The sequence below is a fragment of the Bos mutus genome, chromosome 10, assembly GCF_027580195.1.
Source record: "Bos mutus isolate GX-2022 chromosome 10, NWIPB_WYAK_1.1, whole genome shotgun sequence".
NCBI classification, from domain to species: Eukaryota; Metazoa; Chordata; class Mammalia; order Artiodactyla; family Bovidae; genus Bos; species Bos mutus.
In genome coordinates, this window is record NC_091626.1 from 47,875,622 (window position 1) to 47,899,279 (window position 23,658).

A 23,658-nucleotide genomic window follows, 5' to 3' on the forward strand; every position below is an offset into this window, starting at 1 on the left:
TCCCTAACATCCAGAACAAGGTGAGGATGTTCGCTTCTGCCACTTTTATTCAACATAGTATTGGAAGCCCTAGCCACAGCGATCAGTGAAGAAAAAATAATAACAGGAATTCAAATTGTAGAAGAAGAAGTAAAACTGTCACTGTTCTCAGACAACATAATACTAAACATAGAAAATCCTAAAGGTGCTACTGAAAAACTACTAGAGCTCATTAGTGAATTTGGTAATGTTGCAGGATACAAAATTAATAGACAGAAATCTGTTGCATTTCTATACACTAACAATGAAAGATCAAAAAGAGAAATTAAGTAAACCATCAGATCAAAAAGAGCAAAGCATCTAGGAAGACCTATGGAGGCAAAAGATCCTGTACTCTGAAAACTATGATATGCTGATGAAAGAAATCAAAGATGACACAAACAGATGGAAAGATATACCATGTTCTTGTATTGGCAGATTCAACATTGTCAAAATGACTGTATTATCCAAGGCAATGTACAGATTCAACACAATCCCTATCACATCACCAATGGCATTTTTCACAGAACTAGAACAAATAAATCTTATAATTTGTATGGAAACACAAAAGACCCTGAATAATCAAAGCAATCTTGAGGAAGGAAAACAGAATTGGAGGAATCTGGCTTCCTGCCTTCAGACTATACTACAAAGCTACAGTCATCAAAAGAGTATGGTATTAGTACAAAAATAGAAATATAGAACTATGAACCAGGATGGAAAGCCCAGAAGTAAACCCATACACTTATGGTCAATTTAGGCAAAACAAAGAAAGCAAGAATATATTTGATACAAATGAGAAAAGACAGTATCTTCAATAAGTGGTGCTGGGAAGACTAGACAACTATATGTAAAAGAAAAAAAATTAGAACATTCTGTAATGCCATATACAAAAATAATTGTATATGGATTAAAGACTTAAATGTAAGACTGAATACTATAAAACTCCTAAAGGAAAACCTAGGCAGGACATAAATTGTGGCAATATCTTTTCAGATTATCTCTTAGAGAAATGGAAGTAGGGGAAACAATAAAAACAACAACCACTAAATTAGACCTAATTAAACTTAAAAGCTTTTACACAGGAACAAAACCATAGATAAAATGAAAACATAACCTACAGAATGGGAGAATACATTTGCAAACAATACATCTGACAAGGGATTAATCTCCAAAACATACAAACAGCTCATAGAGTTCCATATCAGAAAACCAACAAGCAAACCAATTGAAAAATGGGCAGAGGACCGCAACAGACATTTTTCCAAAGAAGGCATGTGAAATATGCCCAATATGCCCAAAAGGTCATGAAAATATGCCCAATATTGCTAATTATTATTTATATCAAAAGAAAATGAAGTATCACCTTACACCAGTCAGAATGGTCATCATCAAAAGTATATAAATAATAAATGCTGGAGAGGGTGTAGAGAAAAGGAAACTGTCCCAGAATGTAAATTAGTGCAGTCACTATGGAAAACAGTAAGGAGGTTCCTTAAAAAATATAGCTACCATATGATCCTGCAAATTCACTCCTGTGTATATATCCAGGAAATACTGTAATTCAAAAAGATACAGGCACCTCAGTGTTCACTGCAGCACTATTTACAATAGTCAAGACATGGAAGCAACCTAAATATTCATTGATAAGTGAATAAATAAAGATGTTGTATATATATGCAATGGAATATTCAGTTCAGTTACTCAGTTGTGTCCGACTCTTTGCAACCCCATGGACTGCAGCATTACAGGCTTCCTTGTCCATCACCAACTCCCAGAGCCTACTCAAACTCATGTCCGTTGCATTGGTGATGCCATCCAATCATCTCGTCCTCTGTCATCCCCATCTCCTCCTGCTTTCAATCTTGCCCAGCCTCAGGGACTTTTCCAATGAGTCGGTTCTTTGCATCAGGTGGCCAAAGTATTGGAGTTTCAGCTTCAGCATCAGTCCTTCCAAAGAATATTCAGGACTGATTTCCTTTAGGATTGACTGCTTGGATCTCCTTGCAGTCCAAGGGAATCTCAAGAGTCTTCTCTAACACCACAGCTATTCAACCATTAAAAAGAACGAAATAATGCCATCTGCAGCAACATGAATGAACTTAAGAGATTATCATAAAAAGTGAAGTAAGTCAGAGAAAAGCAAATATCTTATCATTTCCTTTAAAGATAAGACTTGTTACAGAACAGACTAAGTCAAATGACTTGGTGATATACTGCTGCTGCTACTATTTAGTCACTAAGCAACTCTTTGTGACCTAAGACTGTAGCCTGCTAGGCTCCTCTAGTCCATTTCCCAGGCAAGAATACTGGAGTGAGTTGTCATTTCCTTCTCCAGAGGGTTTTCCTGACCCAGGATCAAACCTACGTCTCACGCTTGGCAGGCAAATTCTTTACCACTGAACCACCTGGGAAGCTTGGTGATATATTGAGCCACACCTAATGGGAGTTCAATCAATTTAAGTCAATAAATTACTTATGACCTTACTAATAATACTAGTTATATTACCTATACTAGTTATATTACCTATACTACCTATTTTATGACATTGCTGTTTCTTACACATTACTAACACATTTAGTAACACATTTAGTAACGTGTTACTAAATGTGTTACTGAGCCTTTGATAAAATGATGATTAGTAACTTCAAGCAAGTAACCACTTATATAGTTCTATATAAGATCAATGACTATAATAGTGTAACTCTCTAGATATGGGAAGAAAAACTAGAGGGAACCATTTTCTGGACCATAAAAGACTAGTAAGACAGGTGGTCCAAAGACACTTGGTTACTGTTAATAGGACCTAGTTCAGTAATAGCACATTGAGCGGCCTATCAAAAAAAATCCTTGCCTGATCTACAAATGATCATTCCTAGCACCATGGGACAAAATGGTCATGAAATACCTCTCAAAGTATGATTGAATTTAATACCATGAGGGGACCTGTCACTACAAATTTTTGTTTGCTACCTGGTTCTACAAGAGAAAAGTCACTAGCTGCTGCATTTGCTGACCTTCAACACATTCTGAAAGGAGTTCAGGGCAGAGATCAGGAAGAGGCACTCTGTGCTCTTGGAAAAACTGGCAGACTAGGCCTTCACATAGTTAGATATTTCCAGGAGAAAATTTTAATGAGCCCAATTTCTTGATATTACTCATATCTAGAAAAGCACTAAAATCATTAATGGACATCTGCTCCTGGTGACAACAGCAACTTCTGCCAAAATGTGTGCTTGATTGCACATACTCTAATTTTGTATATATAGAGTCATTTCCTCCCAACCTCTTGGGAGCAGTTTCTCAGAGCTATCTGAGACTGTCTCCCAGACTGTAGTCCTCCTTTGGCCCCAAATAAAACTTAGCTCACAACCCTCATGTTGTGCCTTTTTCCCCCAAGTCAACAAGAGCAAAAGTAGTTCAAATCGAGGTATATCTGATTGCAAAGATAACATCTGAATGGTGAAAGCTCATCACAGGCCAGCTGTTCCATATTACCTCTAAACACAGTATAGCTAGCAGCTTTTAGTAATTTCTCATTTAATATTTATTTGCTGTTTCTTAGTGGCTCCAATTTTTTGTCTTCTTTTTTCAGTACCTAGGCTTTGCTATCTTCTTGCTCCCGTAACACTTTGTATGTGTCATTTAACTTGTGAACTCTCAAAACTGAATTGTTAATGAGAAGAGTGAATCATTTTCCATGTTTGGTTTCCAAGATTTCTCATTTTGAAAGAATAAGTTTCCAAATATTAACTTGCTTTAAATGATTACCCATACAAACCCCACCTCCGTAAACTTTATCTTAAATGAAAAAGAAAAGCCTGCCAAGTTAGAGTACATGAATAGCTCTTTTAAAATTATTGAATAAAAGTTTAAATTACCAGAGGTTGCATCATTATGGGTTATTTGAGAATTGTTTGTCTTCTATAATATGAAGGTTATTCTCAGAGGAATACTGATTGGAATAGAAACCAGATGTGTTTTTCAAGACTAGACTGAAAAAAATGACAAACAAGTAGAAAATTAATATAAGAATGACTAAAGGAGGTTTCTAGAAACTTGAAGCATGGGTATAATAGAAAAAGTGTGTGTGAGAGAGAAAGAAGGAGAGAGAGAGACGAGAATAAAAAAAAAGTAGAGGAGAAAAATGCAGAGAAAGGGAAGGAGATTGAATAGGAAATGATAAAAAAGTTTAAGAATTTAAAACAGAACCAAAAAACTCCTAAATCTTAGTAAATGTTTGTATCAACAAGGAAAGCACATAATTGAAGTTTTACGTATAAACCAAAAAGGGGGAAAAAAGAGACAAAATGATCTTTCAATCTAAAAGGATTAACTTAAGTACTAAAAAGATGAGGACTACTGCTGAAAGGAAAAAAAAAGCCCCCTTTAAATTTAATATATAGCATGCTCTGAGTGTGTTAAAATGATCCAGAAATTTTATATTTTTCATCTCTTCCACCTTGATGTTTTGAATTTGCTTCTTGGTTTTATAATTCGATTATATTAGAAATACAGTATATTAATAAATGTCAACATGCTAAGTGAAATAAACAGAACAGAAGGCACAAGGAAGTCAATCCAGGGAAGGTAGGAGTACACCATACATAATTTCATTACAATTTTTGAATTAGTCTTTAACCACCCCTTTTTCTTATACTAAGAACTAGTGTTATTTTCTTTCTTTATCCAAGTCAAAAATAATAAAGTGAATTCTATCCTAATAAAACATTCTATCTTGGAATAATTTAAAATACAGTAAAACTGCATTCATTTGGAGTCCCTTAATTCAGAATTTGTTTCCATTCAAACTGAGTTTCCATTGAGATTTATCTTTTTGCTTTGCAGATATTTCTAAGCTAGTACAAAGTAGTAGGACAAATCAGTTGTCAGAGGAGATTTAAAAATATTTAAGAGAGAAAGCAACTTTCAAACATCTTTCAGAACTTTCACATTCACATTTGCAGATAAGTTAATAATCTATTTCCCTATTTTCTTATTTATTCAATTAAGCCAGGTGACAGTATGATTTATTACACATATAGTTCTTGGCATTAATAAACAGTATTTCTTTTAAAATATACTTCAGTTTTTGATTTGTACTAATTCAGCAATGCTCTAAACTCATGAAACAATGCTTCCAATTTCCAAGCTTCTTAGGCTAGGAAATCAAAGCAATAATTATAAGCAGCCAAAAATTCATTGGAAAAAAATCAGTCTTTTGTTGTTCTTATGGCTACTATCAAATGACTGATATGACTGCCTTTTTTTAACTTCACTATTTTTTCTTGACATTAGAGATACAAAAGTTTAGTTTTTGATATGCCTTGTTATATAATTCACTGTGGCATTATATGCTGGTATGAACTACTCTACGACAATATTCCTCTAGATATAAAGGTAATTCTCTCGTAGGTAAAATACCCAGAGAGAATGCCAACATTGTCATTAGAAACTTCTTTCTCAGTGTCACCTGAACTGACTCAACTGCACATTAAACTATATTTGGACAACTTTGCAACCCGTTTATGGCTGAAACAAAAAAAATAAACTGCTTTAGGCTTTTGTAATAAGGTTCCACAACACAGCTTGCCTTCTGATAATTTCATGTGTTATAATACTGGGAACTGTGATATTCTGGTTGTAGATATTCTAGAAATACTGTTTCTAATATTTTTATATTAGATTTAAATATAATATTTATTAATCTTTCTAATAAAATTTCTAATATCTAGAAAATTAGAGTTTATAGGGTCTCAAAGAGTCAGACACAACTGAGTGACTAACACACACACACACACACACACGCAAGACTGCTGTAAGAAGTTTTCATTTTTGCACCTGAGTACTTTAGAAAATGATTTTATTTCTAATTCCACCCTTTTGTGGTAATTGATTTGCAAGATTCTTACTGGTTCTTATTTTAAAGGAATGAGAGGTGCAGATCCCTTGGGTCCAGAATGAAGAGGGTTTGGGTTTATAGCATTCCTCTCACCTAACTTTCCAACTGCCGGACTTCCCCCTCCAGTGTCAGTTCTCTTCCAGTCTATCTGAGTTCTGCAAATGACACTGCTATTTATCCTGTTACACATGTCAGACATCTGGAATTTAACCTTGACTCTTCCTTGTTTCTCACACTGAATTATCACCTAGCTTTGTCTCCAAAATCTATCTCCCCACTTCTTTCCTCTCCCTGCTCTGATCCCAGTCTAAGGCATTATCAATTCCAAACTGAATTACAGCTACAGCCTCCTAACTGGTCTCTTTACTTCAACTTTTGCCATCCTCCAAATCATTCTCACAAAGTTTTCAGGATGATCACATTACTCATTGATTATTATACATTATCCTTAGAATTACATCCAAAGTCCCCAACACTGATATCAAGCTCCTACACAGACAGGAGGGAGGGGACCTATGTATACCTACGGCTGATTCATGTTGACGTATGGCAGAAACCAACACAAATTTGTAAACCAATTATCCTCAAAAATAAAGTAAAACCAAAAAAGATCCCACGCACATTGGTCTCATATCACCTAACTTTTCTCTTGTTCACTCAACTCCAGTTACACTGTCATTTAGTTTCTAGAACATACCAAGCTCATTTTCACCTCAGAGCTTTTGTTTTTCCCTGTTACCTTTGCCTGGAATGTATTACCTTCATTTCTGATTTCTTCTTATCCTTCAGATTTCAGTTTAATCACCACCTCCTCAGAAAGGTCTTTTGTGACCAGATTTAAACCACAATGACATCCATGAAACATTAAAAACGATAGTTTTAGCACTCATTTTGCTATGTAGACAATGAACATGGAACCAAAGAATGACAATTTAAAGCAAAGAATGTAGTAACCCTAATCGCCCAGAGTCTTTGTTGTTTTCCATAATGTTTTCCTGGGGTTGAAGCAAAACTCTCTCCATAGCCATTACAACAATTTCCAACTGTTAGAGTGGCACTTGTTATCAAAAAAGGCACTAATGTATAGCACTGAATCAAGGAGATAGATTCTTTGCTAAAGTTAAGCGTTAATTTAAGGAGAGTCTAGGCAATCACGAGTAAATTGTATAATTTAACTTCATTACACAGATATTTCTGAATTGGGAAAAAAAGAAGTAGTAACTCTGGAGATCTTGCTCCAGGTCTAAAGTTAATTTAGTAAGTTAAAACTATAATTTGAAGAACTTGATTTCTAGATTAGCATATTAGATAACTTTTTACAAATCTAAAATTAAACAACAACTTTATATTGACTCAAGAGACACAAAGAATCTAGATACACTTGTAAACTGAGATATTTATATAGTTGAGTCACAGGCACACAATTTTGAGCATATGACTCAGACTTTGTATCTTATATACAGTAAGCTTTAAAATGTTAGGGCATAAGTGTAAGCACAAAGTTTGCATGACTCAAGATTTATAGGAACCCCCACACTTGCTCAATTATTTTTGACATTTTTCTTTGGAGTTTAACTAGCGCCTTTGCCCAGGTCTATAATGTTTATAAGTAGAACTGCCTGTACTCCAGCTTCCTGTTACACTTAGAATAACCTCTAACTCGTAGTACCATGACCTTCAAAGTTCTTTACGATCTGGCTCCTGCCTACTTTTTCAGTTTCACTAATCTCTCACAACTCTTCCCACTGCTCATGTACTTCATTCAACATATTGGCCTTCTTTCAGTTCTTGGAACACACCAACATCAGTCTTGTTCCAGGCAGCGCAAACTTTATCTCCTCAGATGGGTCTTTCTAACTTAAAATAGGTCCCTCTATCCATTTACCCCTCTATCTCCTATCTCCTTGGACACCTTGTTTCTATCCTACCCACATCCACGCTGCCTCTGTCATATACACAGGCCAAAGGGCTATGTTTATGTTCTCTCACCAGAAAGCATTCTCTGTAAGTGCAAAGACCACTTCTAGAATACTCACTGTACCTCCAAAAGTCTGGGACAACATCTGGCACCAAATAACTATTTGATAAATAGTTAGGTGAATGAACTAAGGAAGTGAGTAACACTGGTTGAATGGCATGATCCAAAGTTGAGGCTGAATTGATGAAATGGGACTGACAGAATAAAAGATGAAAATAAATCCATAGTTTGGTGATAGTGATGAGAATGTAGCAGAAATAAATCTTGGATCACAATCTCAAATATGCAAGAGGTAACATATAACCTTATAAATGATCCTGGCTTCAAGTTTGAGAATTTCACCCCCTTACCTCTCACCACTGGTTAGTAGAAACTTATGTCAACTGTTGGGTTCCCTCCTCTGTTTCAAGATGAGAGAGAATTCTGGCCCAAGACAAGGGACTCAGTTGTGTCCTCTGTCTGTTCTAGTTACTTGTAGGTGTCTACTGACTGCTCATGAAGTTTCTTCAGGTCTGGGTTCTCTGCTTTTCCAGATGTCTTTTAAAACACGAGAAATATTTATAAGGGGTGCTTTGAGTCTGTCTGTTTCTAGACACGTAGGCAGTCTCTACTCTTTGGAGCTTTGCTGCTTCTGCTGTGTGCTGGGGTACTACCAGAAATGTAGAGTGTGGCTCCCAAAGAGATTTTTCTCTATGCTGCCTGATCTATGGGCTCTACCTTCTCTGGGATTCTTTTCAAAGACACGTTGATGTTTCACTTCTTTTCAGGGCATTTAGCACAACCCTATGAAGCAGATTTGGGCTTTACTCAAGTTGGAAGATATATATGACTTTTTCTTCTACATCTTTCCTTTTCAATCACAAAGTTTGGATATCTTTTTGAAAATATGAATAATGGAAAAGATAGGATAAAGGAACACAATTTTGAATTTCTTAAACTTATTCTCCTGGCAGAAATTAAATTAGTTTGGATCAGAATAGAGGCATAGAGTGCAGTTATGATCATGTCACTCTTCTGATTATCATCCCATAATGGCCATTGCTCTTGGGATAAAGATCAAACTCTGACTTAGCCCACCAGGGCTAAGTTTCTCCAGCTTTTTTACATACCAAAGTCCTTCTCATTCTCTCTCCTAGAGCTCACTGGTGTTTCCTTGTTGAAAGAACTCCCTCTCATCCTTTAAACTGCAGCTCTACTGGCATTAGCACAGGGAAAGCTTCCTATTGCCACTTATGGTAGACACTCATAGCACTGTGGACTTTACAGTACTTGTCCATGACGGACACTTTCTTTCATGAAATGAGAAATGCAAGAAAAAACAATAAAATGCTTTTTTTACTGTCAGATTACCAAAACCCCCAGTGTTTGACAATACACTATACTGAACAGGCACCATATATACTGTGAATGAGACTAAAAACTAGTTCAACTTCTGTGGAGAGTAAACTGGCAATATCCATTCAAATGATATGTTTATAATTTTATTCATTGTGTCATTTTTTTTTGTAATAGAAAAAGACTGGAAATAAATTAATTGTTCAACAACAGGAAGCTAGTCAAATACATTGTGATATATTCATTCAATGGGGTACTGTGCAGCTGTAAAAAAAAATGAGGTAATTTTCTAAATACTGAGATGGGAAGATTTTCTTTTTTTTTATTAAGTAAAAAATGCAACATGCAGAACATTGTGTATGATATGCTACCTTTTCCATAAAAAGAGAACAAGTAAAACTGTATACACACATATATATTCAGTTTGCCTATATATGCATACAAAATTATGGAAAGATACACCAGAAACTAAATATAGGTAATAACAATGATTACCTATAGGGAAAGGATGGGAACTAGGAGGATGTGGAACAGGATAGAATATAAAAATGTAAAAGAATGAAAATATTTAGTGATGTTCCCTCCTATTAATTATATTATACATACTTATGAATGTGACATCGGAGAAGGCAATGGCACCGCACTTCAGTACTCTTGCCTGGAAAATCACATGGACGGAGAGGCCTGGTAGGCTGCAGTCCATGGGGTCGCTAAGAGTCGGACATGACTGAGCGACTTCACTTTCTCTTTTCACTTTCATGCATTGGAGAAGGAAATGGCAACCCACTCCAGTGTTCTTGCCTGGAGAGTCCCAGGGACGGGGAAGCCTGGTGGGCTGCCGTCTAGGGGTCACACAGAGTCAGACACGACTGAAGTGACTTAGCATAGCATTAGCATATGAATGTGACATAGTTTTAAAATTAATGACTAGAATGCAAAATTCATTAAACAAAAATATTTTCTATCATTTATCTCTTTTTGAAATAGGGACATAATGGAAGTTGCCTAAGCAAAACTAGGAGGTTAATCATTACTTTAACAACTGCCTATGTTTTTATGATATTTACTGAAATAGATTATTTGTATTCTTCTCATATAGTCTATCACCAAATCAAAGTAGGCAAGTGTTAGCACTGTTTCTTTTTTGAAGAATCCCAGGTACTAATCTCTACTTACTAAGAACAGTTTTTTAAAAAGTGAACTTTTAGAAATAGATGCAAGAATTCTTTGTTTTACAAATTTAATCCTTTGCTTTACAACTTTAAAGCTCAAGAGACAGAGATGTTTCCAATTAAAAATGAAGTTAACTCAAACTGGAAAAAACAAAAGAGCACCTCTGCAAAGTATTTTATGTGCTTAGCCTGTCATTATGTGTACCTTAAAACAAGAACAATAAATACTTGTTAATGTTATTACTAGTATGAAATTAAAAAAACCCAGAGGGTTTACCCTATCTGGAGATACCTAAGTTACTTTTGTTTCTGGATAATTCCTTTTGAAATATAATAAGAGATAAGTGAGGCTCTTCATTATGGCTGTGGTGGTTGTAGGCCCATAGCACGCACGCAAGCATTATGTAAACTGATAATCAAAGGATACCTATTCCCTTGTTAAGATTTAATCCATTCACTAATATTACTGCTATCATATTTTCAAATCACAATGTACAATGGCATCTAATGAACTCAAGATTGCTGGGAAAAATATCACAACCTCAGATATGCAGATGATACCACACTGATGGCAGAAAGTGAAGAGGAACTAAAGAGCCTCTTGATGAGGATGAAAGAGGAGAGTGAAAAAGCTGGTTTAAAACTCAACATTCAAAAAACAAAGATCATGGCATCCAGTCCTATCCCTTCATGGCAAAAAGACGAGGAAAAAGTGGAAGTAGTAATAGATATTCTTTTCCTGGGCTCCAAAATCATTGCGGATAGTGACTGCAGCCATGAAATTAAAAGACACTCACTCCTTGGAAGGAAAGCTATGATAAACCTAGACAGTGTATTAAAAAGTAGAGACATCACTTTCCAACAAATGTCTGTATAGTCAAAGTTTTTATGATTTTTCCAGTAGACATGTACAGATGAGAGATTTGGATCAAAAAGAAGGCTGAAAGTCAAAGAATTGATGCTTTTGAACTGTGGTGCTGGAGAAGATTCTTGAGAGTCCCTTGGACTGCAAGGAGATCCAACCAGTCCATCCTAAAGGAAATCAACCCTGAATATTCATTGGAAGGATTGATGCTGAAGGTGAAACCCCAATACTTGGGTCACCTGATGGGAAGAGCCGACTCACTGGAAAAGACCATGATGCTGGGAAAGATTGAAGGCAGGAGGAGAAGAGGGCAACAGAGAATGAGATGGTTGGATGGCATCACTCACTCAATGGACATGAGTTTGAACAAACTCAGATACTGAAGGACAGGGAAGCCTGGCGTGCTGTAGTCCATGGGGTCACAAAGAGTCAGACATGACAGCGACTGAACAACAACAATGAACTTAGAGTACACAGATTACAATTTCATATTTACTTTGTTTCTAATTTTAATTTTATAATTAACCTTATACAGCAAATGAGGCACTAAGTACTCTTCATCATTTTTGAATTTAAGTCTTGAGCACTTAATTAGCAAATTTTGACTTCTGATTCCATGATTTCTTAGTATAAAATCTGTAGGGTCAATGTGGAATGGATGAATTTAGTAGCTCTTGAATATCTACATGTAAATTAGTTGTTAATAATTTTCATTTCTTTAGAAGGAATATCCGAGTCCTAGGAGTTCTACCCTTGCTCGTTATTGTTGCCTACAAAACTAATGCAGATATGATTTATAACACAGTAGCATCATAGTTTCTTTTTTCTCTCTTCCTCCTTTTAGAGAAATACATGATGGAATATTTTGTAGTCATCTAGCTTTCAACAGAGGAGAAGGCAATGGCACCCCACTCCAGTACTCTTGCCTGGAAAATCCCATGAACACAGGAGCCTGGTAGGCTGCACTCCATGGGGTTGCTAAGAGTCGGACACGACTGAGAGACTTCACTTTCACTCTTCACTTTCATGCACTGGAGAAGGAAATGGCAACCCACTCCAATGTTCTTGCCTTGAGAATCCCAGGGACGGGGGAGCCTGGTGGGCTACCGCCTATGGGGTCGCACAGAGTCGGACACGACTGAAGCTACTTAGCAGCAGCAGCAGCAGCAGCTTTCAACAGAGGCAATTATAGAAGGGTCATCCCCTTCTGCTCTAATAAACTTAGAAAAGTCATATTTGGTGCCTAAAGAGTAATTGAGTAAATTTAAACTGTGCTGTGCTCTTGATTCTGTTCCTCCAAGCATAGACACAAAAGGAAATTATAACTTATAATACAATTGAATGTATTAAATACTTGATTTTCTTTTCCTATTTGGTCTACGTGCACCACCTGGCGGTAAAGTAGTGCATTTCAAGTGCAGTTTGTGTGTGTGTGTGTGTGTGTGTGTGTGTGTGTGTGCGTGCGCGCGCGCTGAGAGTATTACCATGGGAAATAGAATGTTAATATGTATTCCTAAATGTTGATTTAGATTAACAATGCAATTATTTTGCAACAAATACCTAATGAAACTCTAGTATACTAATAAATACATGCTAGAACAGGAAACTAATATATACATGCTAAAAAAGGGGAGAATAACTCATGGTGGAAAGCAAAATAGCATTCTCTTTTTTACATGAGCTATACCTCTTAAAATTCTATCCTTAAATGAACATATATTTATTGCATCAATGTTTTTACTGAGGATGAGTCAACCATTGATAACCAATATAAAACCATATAAAATTTTATTTTTAATTTTTAAGAATAATAATTTAAAAGTATATATCCTCTTCCTGATCTTAGTAGGGTAAGCAACAAGTTACAGAATTTTAAAACTACAAGGCACCATAGAATCGTCTAGACTAATTTTACAAGTGTAGTAGCTGAGATTCAGAAACGTCAGGTGACTTGTCCAAGGTCATACTGGTAATTATTGGCTCAACTCAAGTAAGAATATTGTTATTCTTACTTTCAGTCTAGGAACATAAGACATAAAGTTATAAGCAATGCTGAAATACCTCTATATGAAGAGATATACCCTTAACTCAGCTATACACTTCTTGAAGACACTAAGGTGTGACTTAATACATATTAGGAGTTTTATTCTAACATTCTTAACACAAAAGAATAATAGTAGCAATGTATGCTCCATAAATCTATGTAAAAGATTTCCTGGTAAAAGATCCCTTTACATATATGGTCAAAGCAATATTTTTAAACTTATTTCAACTGCTATGAGACAACCTAAAAAATTCTGTTTCCCTTTCTAACTGCTTCAGAATCAGAGATTTGTTTCTACAAAGTAGGTACCCATTTGTAGATCTGAGCATAAACCATGTTCATAGCTCCCTCTCATGACCACTGAATGAATACTATACAAGCCTCTTTTATTCTCACTGTTGTATTCAACTAACAGCTTACTGGTTAAGTTTTAATTGCTTCCAATGAGGTCAGCAAAGGTATTTATCGAAAAGCTCTGAATAAAAGGCTCCACACACACACACACAAGCTCACACGCGCTCACACACACAGAGAAAATCCTCGTGCCTGCTGTTGATTTATGGAAACAATTATGATTCCGCTGGAGAATTTCTCAGCTGAGAAATAGTTTGTAGCTACAGTAGAGAGGCTCAAGTTGCACAGGGCAGACAACAGACATGGAATTCTTGTGTATCCAGCTGTTATCAACAGAACAAGTAAGTGAATGTTACTTGTCTTTAAAAATAATGCTAACTGTTTGTTAGTAGTTTATCTATTTCTCTGCTTTTAGTACTGAGGGGACAAGTAAAGTTACCAGACTTTTGAGCCGTGTGATTATCTACAGTAATTACGTTATAGAACTTACATAAAGATAAGGTTGAAATTCTCCAGAACAATTCTGACGTTTAACTTGAGAACTGTGGGCAGTTCAGAAGAAAATAACTGTGAAACCACAACTGTAAAAGAATAAAGACATCTAGGAAAAAGCATTAATATTTTGTTAATAGGAACTTTAGAACTGAATTTAAATCAACAGCTCTAAATTGCTGGATGTTTCTTATCAAATAGGGACTGGAATGAATGGTACAATCATGTTCAGATTAATCTCTACTAATATAGAACTTTTATAAGTCTACAAATAGAGTGGTAAGGACCCTGACATCCTCTGTGAAAACTGTTTTAAAGGTACCTTCACAGTAAGAATTACACAGTATGTTGTAATAGTATTTGCCCACTGAAATTTATACAATCACTTTTCATCTTCCTCTCTCTCCTCCCTCCCCATTCTTAATCTCTCATTGCAAACAGAAGTCAAGTAGCAAACAGCATCTCAGCAACTGAGCTTATTACAACCTGCTTTTATAAGGATATACCAGCAGAGAGTTATTTAAGGAGGACTCCTATACTGCTATCAGGACTAAAAGGATAAGGCTAACAATTTGGAGAGTGCAACCGCTCTTCCTTAAACCAATCTACAGTTCACAGATAGGAAGAGGTCAATGACCTAGGAGCAACAATCAACTCAAGATTTAATTTTCATTATGTTATTCATGAACACCCGGAGCACTATACTATAATGCGCAAATGGATACTGACATGGATCCTGCCAAGTTTGCTCTACAGATCATGCTTCCACATTATCTGTCTAGTGGGCACTATATCTTTAGCTTGCAATGACATGACTCCAGAGCAAATGGCTACAAATGTGAACTGTTCCAGCCCCGAGCGACATACAAGAAGTTATGATTACATGGAAGGAGGAGATATAAGAGTGAGAAGACTCTTCTGTCGAACACAGTGGTATCTGAGGATTGATAAACGAGGCAAAGTCAAAGGGACTCAAGAGATGAAGAATAATTACAGTAAGTAATGTTTTCTTATTTATAGAAAAGCTTATGAGCCTTAACAATCTGTGAAAAGATCAATTTTCAAGTGACATGCTTTCTAAATTTCCCTTTGTTTTGGAAAAAATTTAAATGTAATTTTCTATTGGCTCTTAATTGGGATAAACTATGTTCCCAAAAATATCTCCTGGAGTAGGGCAAATATAATAATATTACAGTTGGAGCTGATAAACCAAGCCAATTTGAAAATATATTCTCCATGTTCTAAGCTCAAATGCTCATATGTTAAGCAAAACATAAATATTATTAATTATACTGAAATGTGATTTATTGTCTTCTAGCAAAGCTCACTAGGAACTCTCCTTAGAATACTCAGTGAATGCTCACCAAAAATGCATTATCATTATTTTGAGGAAATACAGATTTTTTTCAAAAAATAATTTGGTTTCTCTTGAAAAAATATTTCCATGGTGTCAAATACTGAATTGTGCTAAATTGACTTGTGCAATTGCATATAACTATAAAACAGATAGGAATCTGTGGTCTCCTCATCTGTTCATGTCATAGGAACTTGTATTTGATTGCTTAATTATTTACCTAGGCACAAAAACAGGCTCCTCCTAACATTTTTTTATCTTCATATTCTATGCCATAAAAGTTCTATGTTACCTTAAGGGAAATATAAATGTGAAGGAGGAAATAAAAGTGAGTTGGAAGAGACATTAATTTCATGATTCAAATGTAGATAATTATATTTTCTTCAATAATCAGTTATTCTTTTTATCTTGATATATCAGGTTTGGATTTATCATTTAGCAGTTATGATTAATAACCAATTTCAAAAGTATTAAATTTTATGGAGTAAAATATATACCTGAACATGTACACTAAGAATTTAAAATCCCTGAGTGAAAAGAAAGTTTGTTTGCATTACTAGCACTTGAACAATGTTATAACATATCATTTTATAATGTTACATATGTTAAACTTAATTGAAAAAGAATGCATGGGGGTGATACTGTAAACATTTGCTTAGCATAGTGCCAGGCTTACAAGTGAACATTTAAAACTTTGCTGCTTATTTAATAAATGTCTTTTAGGCTTCTAAACTATTAATAATAAACCAATATGGGAATATGGAGAATTATGTTTCCAATATGAAAATGAGAGAAACTACTTTTTAAACTATAATTGATATAGAATGTTAAGGCCATTTTAATGGATTGCTAACAGTATGGTTATTATTATCTCTATTAATAATGTTATCATGTTAGTTCTAGAATATTGTTCTGATTATACTGAAGTTTAGCTAAGGAAATAACTATTTGGAGGAAAGTTTTGTGGATAGCTATTTCTATGTGAGCAAAAGAATCTGGCTCATATCAATAAATGACCCCATGGACTGTGGCCTGCCAGGCTCCTCTGTCCATGAAACTCTCCAGGAAAGATACTGGAATGGGTAGCCATTCCCTTCTCCAGGGGATCTTCCCAACCCAGGGATCAAACCCAGGTCTCCTGCACTGCAGGAGGATTCTTTACCATCTGAGCCACGAGGGAAGCCCATTTAAAAGTTATTGAGATTTATAATGGATAACAGAACTTGGTGGAGAAAACAGAGCCCAGGTGGAAGTTATGACAGATAGGTCCAAACCCTTCCTGTGACTGACTCTGGTACAACTCCTTACTTTTTCCAATTCTCATTTTTTAATCTGTAAGTTGTGGGATATGTACAGATGATCCAATATACATTTTAGTTCTTACAGTATATTTTAATCTAAACTTTAGAATATATAACATAAATGTGAACAATCTAAATTATATGATTATATGATATAATTACCATATATATTGAATGAGATGAAAGTGAATATCATCTTAATGATAAGTTGAGCTGTCAGAACTAATTTCAAATTGTAGTAGTAAAGTTATTGAGCCTAAACACTGTAGAATTCTTCCATATGCTAATTCCTTTTGACTGCTTTTACCAAGTAATGAAAAAGTGAAAAATTAGATGCAAAATTCAGTGAAAGTGAACATTATTCATAATTATTTGGGATCAATTAGAATATCTAAAATTGGAATACCTGCGATAAGAATGCATTCAGATATATGTGTCTTATTTTGTATTAAAATTTCTTGAAACTATGAAACCCAGATATTTTAAAACATACACAAAGTACTAAAATTTTCCATAGTTTGAAACACAATTTAGCACTGACCTTGAGTAACCATAAAGGCAATATGGTACATAACTTCTCTTCTAACACTAATTCTGTAGTAAAAAATAAAGGAACAAAGAAAGTGAGGAAGTAAAGAAAGAAGGAAAGAAAGAAAGTCATCCTATATCATTATAAGTTAGAATGTCACAATACCAATGTACTAAAAGAAATAATATATATTATGTAAATAATCTTATTTCTATAAGCTTTTTCATAGACTGTATATACTTTCTTGATAGTATATACCATATATAGTGTATATACTTCCAGGTAAATTCTCCTAGAAAGGGAAGCTTACATCTGGATCCTTTCAGTAAGCTCCAAATTGTTGTCAAGTTTTGCTGCTATCTTACTGAAGAATAAGCCTATCAGACTTCTTCATAAATAGAGGCTAACTCACTGTTGTCTACAGAAAATCCTAAGGTACTCCATTGAAAAATATACAGAGAATAACATAGAAGAGAATTCTAATATTTATTTCCTTACTAATTTTAAAATTGAGTGTCTCATACGAAAAATGCAAATTGCCCTAGGTGAAGTTGAAGCTACTGCATCCAGATACAAAGAAATTGCTCAGAAGATTTCGTTTAAAAGTCAAAGAAAACAAAAATCTGAAATTACAAAACTTATTGTTTGTATCTCTCAATCCTTAACTGAATTAGTGAATAAATGAACAAAAGCTGTTTCCTTCCTATTTCATTAAAATGAGAAAGTAAAAGGTAATTGGATTATCTACTAGGTTGAAATACCAAGTACAGAAAGTGGAAAAGATCAAAATTAAACTTCGAATTTCATGTGTTCTGATGCCTTAACTTCGTTCATACATTGTTGAACGTTCTTCTTTGGAGGCCTTTTAAGATGGGATACATTTAAATGTCTTAGATGATAAAATTTGGCATGAAAAGTTGGACATCATCTACATGAACAGTGGTTTTCTGGGTTACCATAAGAAAGTCCCTAGTCTATTTTCATGGCTTTGCTGTGAATGAAAGGGAAAATGACCTGAAGATATTAATGCATCTTGAAGGACTGCTTGCTTCACCAGCAGAAGCACCGCTCCTTCATAGGAATGTGGTTTATAAGATGTTGCTAAGATAATGGATTGGAGTAGGTAGGTGAGGTGAAAAATCTGGGTGTATAATTCTGCTTCCAGAAGTGTTAGGCTGGGGCAGGTGTATGGAGGGTTGGAGGAAGAGAAGGGGAGTGATAGGGAGTGGATATGACGACTCATGTCTCACATCTTTGTTACTGTTGTTTAGCCGCTCAGTCGTGTCCATCTCTTTTGCGACCCCATGGAGTGTAGCCTGCCAGGCTCCTCTGTCCATGGGATTTCCCAGGCAAGAACACTGGAGGGGGTCACCACTACCTTCTCCAGGGGATCTTCCTGACCTGGGGATAGAATCCATGTCTCCTGCACTGGCCAGCTGATTCTTTACCACTGAGCCACCTGGGAAGTCCCTCACATCTTTAGGGAATTAAGAAAATCATCTAAGCTACCCTGGGTTGTAAAAGTCTCACTTCAGGCTTAATTACAGTGCTGTCTTGTGAAATATTTTATATCTAAATAAGATTGAATAAATGACAGTAAAAAATGCACCAAGGAACCCAACAGAAACAAGACTTGTATTAGTAACTGTATAAGCAAGACCCGGCTATGTCAAAATAGGAATTTATAAGAGGCCAAGAGCTGCTGAATTGCATTTCTGACTCTGGGAGAGAGAGAAAGTATCACTGGAGAACTGGTCCTGAGAGAGCACACTATTCTTACCCAAGGAGAGGAAAGCCTCTCCTTTTAACTTGTTCTCTGGTGGCACCACATTTAGCCTTTTAGTAGGCTTCTAAGAGATGAAACTAGAACCTAACCTGAATTAATAATAATAATAGTAAAAGCACAAAATGCCCCTCCAAAATGAAATAATCCACATTCTCTGCAGAAGGAGAGCGTTAATAATATCACAAAGGGACTGGCAACGGATGGTCAGTCCTTCCACTGAGGTAGTCAGAGCTTTCTACTCGGGGACAAGGCCAGGGGGTGAATTTAGATAATTGGCCCGGGCAGCCCATCAGCAGACAGAGGCTATCACTCCACACCTGACACAAATAGCTGCTGTTTAAGCTGCGAGTTGAGGTGCCAAGTGAGAGACAGCAGCAGTGCACTGGGCAAATGACAACTGCCCTGAAAGACAGATGTGAACTCAGTCCCTTGGAATGATTTTCTTGCTTTTGACATTCAATTACTAAAAAAGTTTTTCTCTTCCCATTTCTTTAGAGAAGGAATTCTTAATAGCCATAAGCCATTGATTCAAGAAAAAGTATGCCTCACTTGTTACAATTAAGCATTGAAAGTTCCATAGTAAGAAAAGGGTTAGCCATTCTGAAAACTGGCCAGTGATTTGGCAATATTCTCTTTTGGATTGTTAGACTGTGATGGGATATGGCCTAACAATTGGCAAAAAGAAAATAAACACACTGTTGTTGGATTTGACTTTGACCACAAAATCTTCAGCGATTTAATTGTCAACAATTCTTTGGATAAGTTCCTGCTCAACAAGAATCTCTGCTAGTAGCTAACAAATATACATATCTCCTCTAAATATAAAGATGGTAAACTTGCTTATGCTTCAATGAGTTCTTAGTAGGTTATCTAAAAGAAAAAAATAACTCATACTGTCAAAGGAAGAAATAAAAAAATCACAACAACCTCATTTAAAAAAAATAGACAATGACAAACATATCTATGGAATTTAATGAAAACTGTAGAATTACTGACAAAATGGAATCCTATAGAACTGGTGACCTGCATTTCCTTAAGTTCCCAAGGTTTAAATTATGGAAGATTTGGAAATAACAGCTATTTGGAAATAGCTCAATTTGGAAATATTAGCTATTCTTTGAAAACTCTAATATTAAGAATAATTTTCCATTTTATGGTCTTCCTCTGTTTTTAGGCTAATACCAGTGTCTGGTGTTTAATAAATGCTAACAACAGCTCATTGCCACAGGTGTATTTCTTATTTATTTTATAGATTCTTATTTGAACTGATCATCACTTTCATTTCTTATCAATCCAGAGTATCTGATCATGCACTTTACCTTGTGACTCAGTTGTATCACAACTCTTCAGCCTATAGTTTTAGAGCTTTCAGAGACCCAGGTGAATTGAAGAGGATGTAAGATGCCACCTTTTAGATCTATGTGGAAGGGATTTCTTTTCTAGATTTTTCTATTTCTCAGCCTTAACTAGATATTGAAACCAGCTGGGAAACTTTAAAAAATACTGATACCAGGTTCCATCCACAAAAATTCTCATTAAATTTATTCGGGGTGCAGCCTGGGCATCAGAAATTTCAAAAGTTCCCCAGATAATCCTGACATGGCTACAAAACTACGGGGATCACATTAGATTACTGGGGAAACCACCCCCTAGTTAAAGGAGACTCTTGTGAAGGCACGAAGAACCCAGGCATCAGTGTTTGTTTAAAGCTCTCCAGTGATTCTAATCTGCAGCTAAGGTTGAAAACCACTACTTAAGGAGCCAAGGCTTCTAATTCAGCAGGATCCCCCTAGGTGTCCTGGGAATGTTTTGGAACCCTTAGAGGGCTCCAGAGTTCACCTTTGCCCTGGAGGATTTTAAAATGGGCCCATCAGGAACGAATCTCTGGATAAGGCATCAGGATTCAACATTTTTGACAAATCTTAGTGGATCCAACATTTGGTGAACTGGCTTGGAAATCCATGTGATGACAGCTTTCTAGCTACTATTTAAGAAGGCATCTTTGATGAACGAGTTCATTGCTGGGAAAAAATTAGGTCCTGTGCCACAATTTCACAATAACAGCAGGTCTGATTCCCTTCTGACACTTTCAAGTGATGCTGCAAGCAGGGAACCTGGAGTATACGCATCAAGGCCAGCTTACAAGGCACTTAAATTAGCCATTTATGATTATGAACTGATGCCCCCAAATTAGGGTTTTACCTCCTATGGCCACCCTACAAAAGCAGTGATTTAAAGAGACAAGCTGCAGTCTAGAAAATCTAATAGGAAAGAAACTACAAGCCTAGAGGGTTTATTCAGATTAGTGAAAGACTATGAACCTAAAAGTTTGTTCTGTTTGTAAGTTAGGGATTAAAGCAAAGCTTTCTTTCCTTTCTTTTCTAAATCCCAGCTTTCTTCCACTGCACCAAAATAGCATAGTAACTTCTTTTACATTACGACTGGAATACAATACATTTCTGTTTTAATTTCACATATGGCACATAGAAGAGGCAGGAATTGCATATACCTAAGTAATATGGATAAAAACAACATTAAATGAAATGGGCTTCCACATGAATTCCTACTTTTTCTAAACTATATTCAAGCTTTAAAAAAAAGTTCTGAGGTATGATTAACATGCAAAAAGTTGTAATTATTGAAAGTTACAATTTGATGAATTCAGAGGTAAGTATATATCATCATAATCTATGCCATAAACATAGCTATCACTTCCAATAGTTTTCTCCTGATCTTTTTTTTTATTATTAATAGTAGTAGTAATAAAAGTACTTAACATAAGATCTATCCTCTTCAGTTCAGTTCAGTCGCTCAGTCATGTCTGACTCTTTGCAACCCCATAGACTGCAGCTCGCCAGGCCACCCTGTCCATCACCAACTCCTGGAGCCTACTCAAACTCATATCCATTGAGTCGGTGATGCCATCCAACCATCTCATCCTCTGTCATCCCCTTTTATCCCGCCTTCAATCTTTCCCAGCATCAGGGTCTTTTCAAATGAGTCAACTCTTCCCATCAGGTGGCCAAAGTACTGGAGTTTCAGCTTCAGGATCAGCCCTTCCAATGAATATTCAGGACTGATTTCCTTTAAGATGGCCTGGTTGGATCTATCTATCCTCTTAGCAAATATTTAAGTATATCTACAATATTGTGAACTAGAAACACTACAGTGTAGAGTATGTTTCTTGGATTTATTCATCTTGCATAACTGAAACTTAGTATCCTTTGACTAATATCTCCTTGTTTTCCACACCCTCCAGTCTCTAGAAACCACTATTCTTCTCTGCTTCTATGAGAGGTGGCTAATAGTTTAGATTTTTCCTGAAAGCTGTGTTATATAGTATTTGTTCTTCTGTGTCTAGCCTATTTCACTTAGGATAATGTCTTCCCAGTTCATATCCAATCCTTGTACAAGCAAAGTACGTTGGAAAATAAAAATTATCTGCCTTTCACGTGGTTCTGAAAACCACATCAAAGACTCACTGAACATTTGACAGTTTTTTGACCAAGATTCATATCTGTATTTGAGATACCCGATTCTGACTTAGGTAGAGAAGCCATACCAAGTTTACTAACAAGGAAAACATTATTAAACCTAGTCAGCTATCTGTGTTTGTATAGTAAGGCAATGGCACCCCACTCCAGTGCTCTTGCTTGGAAAATCCCATGGGTGGAGGAGCCTGGTAGGCTGCAGTCCATGGGGTTGCTAAGAGTCAGACACGGCTGAGAGACTTCACTTTCACTTTTCACTTTCCTGCATTGGAGAAGGAAATGGCAACCCACTCCAGTGTTCTTGCCCTGAGAATCCCAGGGACGGGGGAGCCTGGTGGGCTGCAGTCTATGGGGTCACACAGAGTCGGACACAACTGAAGTGACTTAGCAGCAGTAGCAGTAATATATAAAGACAAAGGAATTAGGGTGGAGAAGGAGAGAGGAGAACTATTCAATGCCCATGTCCTGGTAAAACTTGCCAGTTAGGCAGGCAATATTCTTCTTGGGTAAAAAAAGTTTGATATATACTGGGGAGAATTGTCTCCAGAGATTCTTCAGTAACGTCAGTCAACTTCCCTGAAGAAGAATGTGATCATTACTAATGAAGTGGCCACAAGCACTTGATAGAGCCATTCACTAGTGTCCTAAGAACAAAAAGGAAGAAAATATCTTTGTCCCTGAACAGGAGAGAAAAGGCAAGAGATGAAAGGAAAGAGGACTTTATATACATGTTAGTGAATTTTGTATTTTAAGTTTAGGGAGGACTTAAATACAAAGGATACTTATAAAATATAGCTTTTCTATTTTTTTTTAAATTGAAGTATAGTTAATGTACAATATTTCACTAACTTTTTGATGCCCTTACAGAATAGGGGAAATTGAGTACAATGGATTGGTAAGAGTAGAGGGAGGGTTTCTGAGGTGAAAACAAAAATAAAATAGTGTATAGAGGGTTGAAATGATAATAGATTACTGCATGTGTTTCTGAAATAAATTTGAAAATCTGTGCATAAATCTGTAATAATCTTTGCTTATT

At 35.9% G+C, this 23,658-nt stretch overlaps 2 protein-coding genes across 2 annotated transcripts in view; one reads left to right on the plus strand and one right to left on the minus strand.

Annotated features, from left to right (window-relative positions):
- The window catches only part of FAM227B (family with sequence similarity 227 member B), a 201,954-nt gene that overhangs the window by 60,035 nt on the left and 118,261 nt on the right, over nucleotides 1-23,658 (minus strand). The window lies entirely within an intron of this gene.
- FGF7 (fibroblast growth factor 7) overlaps nucleotides 13,752-23,658 on the plus strand; it is a 61,689-nt gene continuing 51,782 nt past the window's right edge. Inside the window, exons 1-2 of the mRNA XM_005892156.3 lie at nucleotides 13,752-14,010; nucleotides 14,603-15,156. Coding sequence (XP_005892218.1) covers nucleotides 14,871-15,156 — 286 coding nt within the window. The 5' untranslated portion in view covers nucleotides 13,752-14,010; nucleotides 14,603-14,870. The remainder of the gene's footprint in view (nucleotides 14,011-14,602; nucleotides 15,157-23,658) is intronic.